Genomic DNA, 9,030 nt, shown 5'->3' on the forward strand with positions numbered 1-9,030 from the left:
CTTTTATACTAAAAAGGGAGGGAGTAAAGTTGAACATTTCCTGGTTTCCATCAGTCTCCAGAGGGGATGTGTCAATTTCTTCCTCCCTGCAATCATTCAAAGGTGGGCCTGGCCTATTTCCTATGAGCTAAACAAAAGTGTGTTAGCTTAGTGTTGATTACCTGGGAGGCAGGGTTCCCAGAGATGGGCCAATAGGTATAATTTAAGCGTAAAGGCAACATCCCTTTAGCAATTAACTTGTAAGAGAATACAGAGATTCTTTCCTATCGAAACCCTGCATCTCCCCATTCAGCATAAGAGAAAGTACTTCCATAGCTCTTCCTCAGGCTAGAATGGGGAGCCTGTTGCCCACGAGGTTGAGGACCCCCCTACTTGCTGTTACTGTTCCGTTTTGCCATATATATGTTTGAGAGATGGATCGTTCTCTACTTACCTGGCACTTTAATCTTGGGGTTAAAATTTAAGATATGACTGTTCAGAGTATACATTTAAAAACATGTTTGTAAACATTTTTTCCCACTGGCATTGAATATATCATTTTGTATCATTTATAATGATGTTCCCCCTGTTTTCTGCTTTTGTGCTAGGTTCACAGCCGTAGCACAGACAGATTTGAAGGAGCCGCTGAAAGTCCTTGGCATCACTGATATGTTTGATCCATCAAAGGCGAATTTTGCAAAAATAACAAGTATGTTCAATTTAGAATTTGCTCTTAAACTTGAACAGTGTGTTATAAACCAAGTTTCTGATTTGTTCAGGAAGAAAAGGTCAGCATTAGGGATGTGTTGCTGTGAAACTCTTCAGGGTTTCATTGGATGCCTCACTGAATGACGCTGCCGAGCCTCCATCACTTATATCAGCATGAGTCATGTATCCCTTACATTTCCCATGTACATTTCATGGGAAACCTACATGACTGCATGCATTTAAAGAAACATTTCATGTATTGTTTCCATTACCTAAAAATTTGGCTCTTAATTAGATATTAGTCTCTTCTTTTTCCAAATGCACAATTTTCCCCTGTATTTTCAAATTTTCAAGATCAAGAATGTTTGAGCTCTCAAATGGCTTAACTTCCACCAAACAACTGCAGGTGCCAGTATGTGCAAATAGGATTTTGGCATCTCAATCCCATTAATCTGAAATATAAATTCAAAGGAGGCTGATTAATTGCCTTTGCCACACCATCTAGGACACAGCTGGTATGATATCCCTTCATTTGCCAGTTACATGTTATTTTTTTCCCTAGAGTCATATCTCAATGTTTGGTCTTTGTCTTTTTAATTGATAGCACAGCCAGCTCCTTCCACAGACAAGACTTAAACATTATTTGTGCTCTATTTTGTACTTTTCCCCCTGAGTGATAAGAGAATAGTTCAGTACCAACCTCAGTTGCCTTTTAGTGAACACCTGGGTACCTGTCGTGGGGATTAACGCGACTCCCCTGGTAAAACTGCAGCTCCATGGATGTTCTGAGACTCTCATCCCGTGTTAACCAAACTCTCTTCCCTCATCCAGCTGCATTAGCATCACCCTGTCTGAAATTCACGATCGTGGGTCTGACTCAGACCTAGAGTCAGCGTCTTTGCTTGAACAAGGCTCCTCATCCCAGTGAAGCCGGGGAAGTGCTGTTTTACCCTGCACTTTCCCCTTCAGGATTACGCATTGTAGCTTACATACTAGATACCTGTGACAGGGTGTTCACAGGGGTTCCGAGGGAGGAACAGGTGCCAGAAATTCTCCTGAGACGTTCTGTTTAACCGTGCAGGTGACGAGGGCCCTGGAAACGCGTCTCTCATTCATGATCAGTCACATTAGAGCCGAGCACCAGTGCACACGGTTTAAAAGCAGACAACACAAAAAGCACTTTTCTCCCTTTGCACCAGACCTGTGTCCCATCAGGGTCAACGTTAACTTCTGTTTGCATTCTCCTCAAACTCTGACCCCAGTGGGTGTTGCTGGAATGGTGAGATTTGCTGAGAAGGAAAGGGTGTTCAGTAGAAGGTCCCAGGGGCCTAGCTGCACTTCTGAGCCTGGCTCCTCCTCCTCTGTCACTGCTCTGCCCTTAAGTGAGGGACTTTTGTTAGGAAAAGAGGGCTCTTTCTCTGCCACTAATGAGCCATGTGACTGGGGGACAGTTTCTTAACACTCTGGGCCACAGGTTCCCTGTGTGTAAGTGCTATGTTTTTTCTGGATGTGAGATTCTGTAATTGAAAAGTAACATTGTTGGCTTGCTTCTTCCAGAAAACTAGATTACCTTTTTAAAGCTCCGCTCTTTTTATTTTTTTAATAAAATTCTTAAGTGATGGGAGTTGAACCGACAGAGGCACTAACACGCTTGGGGTCCCGGACTCCCTGCTGTGAAGTGAGGTCACAGTTCACCTAGCAGAGACTGAAATTCACCACAGTGACAGTCACCCTACACCCTTCCATCATGGAGACTGTCAGAAGTCACTTCCTCTGACACTTCTTTGTTTTGATTTTGGGGTTTTTTTAAAATTTATTTTTAATTGAAGGATAATTGCTTTACAATATTGTCTTGGTTTCTGCCATCCATCAACATGCATCAGCCATAGGTGTACATATGTCCCTCCCTCTGGAACCCCCTCCAACCCCATGCCATCCCTCTAGGTTACCATGGTTTGAGCTCCCCGCGTGTCATACAGCAAATTCCCACTGGCTATCTGTTTTACATATGGTAATGTATATGTGGCCATGCTACTGTCTCAATTCATCCCACCCTCTCCTAGCACCTTTTAAGGACTGAAACTTGCCATGGCTTCACAATTACTTCTCTCACCCAACCCAGTGGCCTGCATATCAAGCAAATGCTGTTTCTGTTTTATTTTCTGGAAACAGGGTCAGAAAACCTTCATGTTTCTCACATCTTGCAAAAAGCAAAAATCGAAGTCAGTGAAGATGGAACCAAAGCTTCAGCAGCAACAAGTAAGTAAGCCCTGGGTCTCGGGGCTGGGAGCAAGTACACCCAGTTCCTTCATCAACTCAGCTACTGTGTCCTGAGCCGCATTTCTAGCCAGGCATTGGCGGGTTGACCTCGGGAGACAGTGGTGAATTTGGGGAAACCCGCGTCTGTGAAGCTCAGGGTCTGTTACATTATGGAAAGTACTTCAGTAGAAATTCCTCCAGGAAAGGGGTCAGCAGACCTTTTCCGTCAAGAGCTGGATGGGACCTAGTTTATGATTTTGTGGATTGTACAGGCTCCCTCTCCACTTCTCAGCTCTGCCTTTGCAGTGTGAAAGCAGCATTGACCGACTTACAAGCAAATAGGCACGGCTGTGTTCTAGTACGTCTTTCTTCATAAGAACAGGACCCCTCAGACTTGACCTAAGGGTGGTGCTTAACTGACACCCCCGCCCCCACTCTCAGATGGATCAAGCATATTGTGGCTTCTTACTGGCAGTAAAGCCCCATCTTCATATTGAAACACAAAATACTAGCAACTACTAATAGGAAAATAGCCAATTGAGTCTATCTAGGACCAAGTGAAGAATTAGCAAGCAACTGTTGAATTCTGGCAGGATTGCTCCGCAGCCTTCCTCGATAATTAGAACTTCCACATTTGCTTTCTCCTCAATGGCTCATATAATGAAGGAGAAAACAGAACAGTCTTAGGTTGGTTTTTGTACCCCCTAATTATCCATATGAAATTGGATGAATAGATCTGGCCAAACTCTGTGAACTCATAAACTGACTGTCTTAGCTTTACTTGTAACTGGGTCAAATATTTCTGGTCATTAAAATGTACCATTTGTACTCGAAATAGACCCTTTATTGCCTTTCTAGAATAAACATTTAATTTTTATTTCCTTAAAATAACATTTAAAACAAAGAGCTAGAAAGTGACGTCTAAATTTTGCCAAAGTTATTGAGAAGTGTTGCCAATTAGTACTGTCAGGACCACCTATGTAAGTTGCAGGGCCCCGTGCTAAATGAAAACATGGAGCCTTTTGTTCAAAACTTACTAAGAATTTCAAGGATTTCCCTGGTGGTCCAGTGGCTAAGACTGTGCTCCCAGTGCAGGGGGCCTGGGTTCAATCCCTCCTCAGGGAACTAGACCCCACACGCCACAACTAAAGATCCTGCATGCCACAGCTATGACCCAGTACAGTCAAATAAGTAAATAATACTTAAAAAAAAAAACAATTTCAAATCAACATCCACAAAGCACTAGACCAAGTATGGGGCCACTGTGAGTGTGGGGTCTTGTGACGGCCCAGGTCACATGCTCCTGAAGCCAGCCCTGCTGTGTTAGTCTGCTAGGACTGCCATGGCAAGCTACCACAGAGTAGGCGGCTTAAGCAAAAGAAATTTACCTCTCATTTCTGGAGGCAGAAGTCCAGTATCAAGGTGTTGTCAGGGTCGGTGTCTCCTGAGGCCTCGCTCCTTGGCTTGCAGACAGCCACCTGCTCGCTGTATCCCCCCCATGGCCTTTTCTGTCTGTTCACATCCCTGGCCTCTCATTCTCTTCCTGTAAGGGCACCAGTCCTGTTAGATTCGAGCCCTACCTTCACGGCCTCATTTAAACTTAAAGCCTTCCTGGGGCTTCCCTCGTGGCTCAGTGGTAAAGAATCTGCCTGCCGGTACAGGAGACACAGGTTTGATCCCTGATCCAGGAAGATCCCACATGCCATGGAGCAACTAAGCCCGTGTGCCACAACTACTGAACCCACGTGCCTAGAGCCCAAGCTCTGCGACAAGAGAAGCCACCTCAATGAGAAGCCTGCGTACCGCAACTAGAGAAAAACCTGCGCAGCAACGAAGACCCAGCACAGCCAAAATAAAATTTTAAAAATTTGAAAATAAACTTAAAGACTTCCCTAAAGACCCTATACGCAAATACACTCACACTTGGGGCTAGGAATTCAGCAGACAGATTTTGAGGGATACAGTTCAGTCCATATCTCTTACTGACTCTTGATTTGATTGTAATAACCCTAGGTTGAGTTTGTCTAAGCATAGCTACAGCTGTTTCCCTTACAACATCAAGCCCAAGTTATTAAGGCTTCCCAGGGGTTTGAGGAAGAATACTGGGCCATTGCAGCAAGCATGGGGCAGTTATGCCAGGTATCCACCCTTCTGCAAGGCCTTATCACTGGCTTATTAGATCAAAACTACCATTGGGAAACAGGGCAGAGGAAACGTGTCTAAGACCATAAGCGTAGATACGTTTGCTTCCAGTGTCCGCACCAGATGAGCTGAACAGCAGCGTCAGGCAGTAGGCCCCAGATGAGCAGTCTACACTGCCAATGTGAAGAAAGTCTAGATGATGAGCCCTAGGGAGAAGGCACAGACAAAATGGATAAGTGAGCTGGTCCTTGGTACCAAGAAAGGATCTGGATAGGCCAGAAGGACCAGGGGCCAGGCCTCAGCTAGGTAGATGGTATGAATGAAGCACAGTTCATAGTAACAGTGAATGTGCGTTGGGTGCTTATTAAGTGGCAAACACTGTTAAAGGACCCACCTGCCTATGCAGGAGGTGCATGAGACACAAGTTCAATCTCTGGGTCTGGAAGATCCCCTGGAGAAGGAAATGGCAACCCACTCCAGTATTCTTGCCTGGGAAATCCCATAGACAGAGGAGCCTGGTGGGCTACAGTCCATGGGGTTGCAAAGAGTCAGACACAACTGAGTGACTGAGCACATACACACACATTGTTCTAAGAGCTGTCATATGTTTCAGTTCATCCTCATAACAGCGCTACCTGGAGTAAGCATGGTTTTTAAAGGAGATGGGCTTGTGTGAACTAAATGAGGCAGATTGGAAAAGGCCTGGCCCATGGTGGCTGTGCTGTCAGTGGTGACCACAGGGCCTGTTGTTTCATGGCCAGCCTCTGGGACAGGAATGATGTCCTGCCTTGAATTACATGCTGCCTTTGCTGGCCTCATGCTGGGTGTACAATGGGTTTTCCTTTTCTTCCTGCAGCTGCAATTCTGATTGCAAGGTCATCACCTCCCTGGTTTATAGTAGACAGACCTTTTCTGTTTTTCATCCGACATAATCCTACAGGTGAGTGATTGCCTTCTCCCATTGTTCTGTAGCTGTGAGTTAACTCCAGCAGTGCAGCTTTGAATCCCTCTGCCATGTGTCAACAAGTGCCAACGCTTTGAGTCATGTAACTGCCCCCTTTGCAGAGAAAGGAGAATCAGACTGTTTTTACATGGTGTGATGGCATCTCTCAAACACAGGATTTTAGGTTTTGTCTCTTTGCTTTTTTTTTTTAAATATCTGAAGAGCTCTGCAGTCCTTTGGGGCTTTTTGACATCTGCTGACTTTTTTTTTTAAATAAATGCAATTAGGTAAATTTTTCAGGAAGCTACATGTCCTCAACCTTTATAAGGGCACCCTGCTGTTATGACCTGAGAATTGTTCGTTCAGTCAGTCTTAGCTCCGTGAGTCATGGCTTCAGAGTTGGCACTGTCTTTTAGCTTCATCTTTAAAGTTAGAATAACAGTAATTCCTACCTCTTAGTACAGTTATGAAGAATAATTAAGACTGTCTTTGTAAAGAGGTTGTCTTCATGTTGGTACAGAGTAGAAACTAACATATTCTAGCTTTTATTCTGCTTTTGATCGATAACCTAAACTGCCTCCTATCCTTTTATCTCATTGCACTTTAATCATTATAATTAGTATGCTCCTGAGCCAAACAGTCCAAATGGGAGCCTCTAGCCACACGTGAGACTTAGCTTTTTAACTTTAATTAAAATGAAGGGCTTCCCAGGTGGCTCAGTGGTAAAGAATTTACCTGCCAATGCAGGAGACTTGGGGTCAATCCCTGGGTTAGGGAGATCCCCTGGAGAAGGAAGTGGCAACCCACTCCAGTATTCTTGCCTAGAAAATCCCATGGACAGAAGAGCCTGGCAGGCTACAGTCCATGAGGTTGCAGAGTTGGACGTGACTTAGTGACTAAACAACAATTGAAATGTAATTTAAAATTCAGTTTCTTAAACCACATTTCAAAGGCTTAATAGCCACACGTGACCAGTGCTACCATATTGGACAATGAAGATGCAGACCACTCCCATCACTGCAGAAAGTTCCATTGGATAGCATTGCTTAAGAGCAGTGGGGTTAAAGACAGCCCAGAAACCTCCCCTTAGATATATCTTCCATCTTATCTGAAGGACTAGAGTTATGTATTGTTTCCTTTTAATTCTCTAGGTGCTGTCTTATTCATGGGGCAGATAAACAAACCCTGAAGAATATACGGAAGGAACCATGCAAAGCAAAGACTACTTTGCTATGAAGAAAAGACTCCTTTCCTACATCTTTCCTAGTTCTGTTAAATATTTTTGTACATGACTTTCTTTTTCAAAACTAGTTCTTAGGTTCAGAGACTCAATGATGCAGCATTTCTGTTCTGGGAAGTCTTAAGTGGGGTAAGGGGCAGGATGGTGGAACACTGTACTGAGAAATGAATAGAAAGGTTTCAAAATGTCTAAAAGATTCTTTAAACTACTGAGCAGTTACCTAGGTTAACAACCCTCTTGAGTATTTACTGTCCAGTTCAGGATTTTTGTTTTGTTTTGTTTATATGTGTGGCTTTTTAGAAAAATTTAATCAGTGTGATGGGGGAGGGGAAAAAAAGGACATTTTATGGTAGCTTTTACTTTTACATGAAAAAAATATTATTGGCCTTTTAAAAAATTTTTTGGGTCTCATCCAAAGTCTTGAAAGTAATCTTGCATTACTTTGGGGGTAGAAATAGTGAAATCTTTAGCCTCTTTGTGTGTTTTTGTTGTTGTTATTTTATATAATGCATGTATCCACTAAAATAAAGTTTAAAAAACTAATGTCTTGCTAGACAAGGTTTGCTGTTGTGCAGTGTGCCTGTCAACTACTGGTCTGTACTCTTTGGATTTGCATTTTTGTATTTTGTACAAAGTAAAAATAAAGTGTTATGAGTAGTAAAAAAAGAAGAAGAAGAAGAAAAAGCCATTTCTCTGCTATTTGAAAATACAACAAAAGAAACAGCCTTTTAAAAATACCTCAGTCTCTTCTAATAAACCTTTGCACTTAGGCAAACAGCAAAAAAAACCCCTGGCCTTCCCATCCCTCACCTAAATCTGGCAGTCACTGTTCCTGCCCCAGCACCTCCCCAAATCTCCCTTCCAGTGCAGGAGAAACAAGAGACCTGGGTTCAGTCCCTGGGTGGAAAAGATCCCCTGGAGGAGGGCATAGCAACCTACTCCAGTATTCTTGACTGAAGAATTCTGAGGATAGAAGAGCCTGGCAGGCTACAGTCAGTGGGGTTGCAAAGAGTTGGATGCAACTGAGTGACTTAGCATAGCACACACAGTTCAGTCGCTCAGTCATGTCTGACTCTTCTTGACCCCATGGACTGTAGCACGCCAGGCCTCCCTGTCCATCAATAACTCCCGGAGTTCACCCAAACTCATGTCCATTGAGTCGGTGATGCCATCCAACCATCTCATCCTCTGTTGTTCCCTTCTCCTGCCTTCCATCTTTCCCAGCATCAGGGTCTTTTCTAAGGAGTCAGTTCTTCGCATCAGATGGCCAAAGTATTGGAACTTTAGCTTCAGCATCAGTCCTTCCAATGAATATTCAGGACTGATTTCCTTTAGGATTGACTGGTTTGATCTTTCAATTCAAGGGACTCTCAAGAGTTTTCTCCAACATCACAGTTCAAAAGCATCAGTTCCGGGGAACCATTATCACAGAGAAATCCTGTCTCTAATTTCAGATAGGGTTCCTCAGGCCAGGGCTGAGGCTTCCCAGCAAAGGTAGGGAGGGGTTTGGTAGCAAGAGCAGAAGGAAATTACTCGGTGAACAGTGGCTGTTTCATTTTTGATGATAGGCTAGAACGCTTGTTTTTCAAAGCAAGTTTTTGTGGATTTTTTCTTTGTCTGTTGTGTTTTTGGAAAACTCATCACAATTCTAAGTTTACCTTTTTTTTTGTTTGTTTTATTAATTTTCTAGAGATTTGGGTACCCTTATCTAAATAAGAATAGTTTGTATTCTAAATAAGAATAGTTTATAAGAACAGTA

General features: G+C 43.3%; 1 protein-coding gene across 1 annotated transcript in view; it reads left to right on the forward strand.

The window, feature by feature from the left end:
• The window catches only part of SERPINE2 (serpin peptidase inhibitor, clade E (nexin, plasminogen activator inhibitor type 1), member 2), a 70,576-nt gene extending 62,639 nt beyond the window's left edge, over nucleotides 1–7,937 (forward strand). The window contains exons 6-9 of the mRNA XM_010837059.1: nucleotides 588–688; nucleotides 2,860–2,946; nucleotides 5,945–6,028; nucleotides 7,183–7,937. Of these exons, the coding sequence (XP_010835361.1) occupies nucleotides 588–688; nucleotides 2,860–2,946; nucleotides 5,945–6,028; nucleotides 7,183–7,220 (310 nt within the window). The 3' untranslated portion in view covers nucleotides 7,221–7,937. The remainder of the gene's footprint in view (nucleotides 1–587; nucleotides 689–2,859; nucleotides 2,947–5,944; nucleotides 6,029–7,182) is intronic.
• The last annotated feature ends 1,093 nt before the right edge of the window (nucleotides 7,938–9,030 follow it).

The sequence above is a fragment of the Bison bison genome, unplaced genomic scaffold, assembly GCF_000754665.1.
Source record: "Bison bison bison isolate TAMUID 2011002044 unplaced genomic scaffold, Bison_UMD1.0 scf7180017864068, whole genome shotgun sequence".
In the NCBI taxonomy this organism is placed as follows: domain Eukaryota; kingdom Metazoa; phylum Chordata; class Mammalia; order Artiodactyla; family Bovidae; genus Bison; species Bison bison.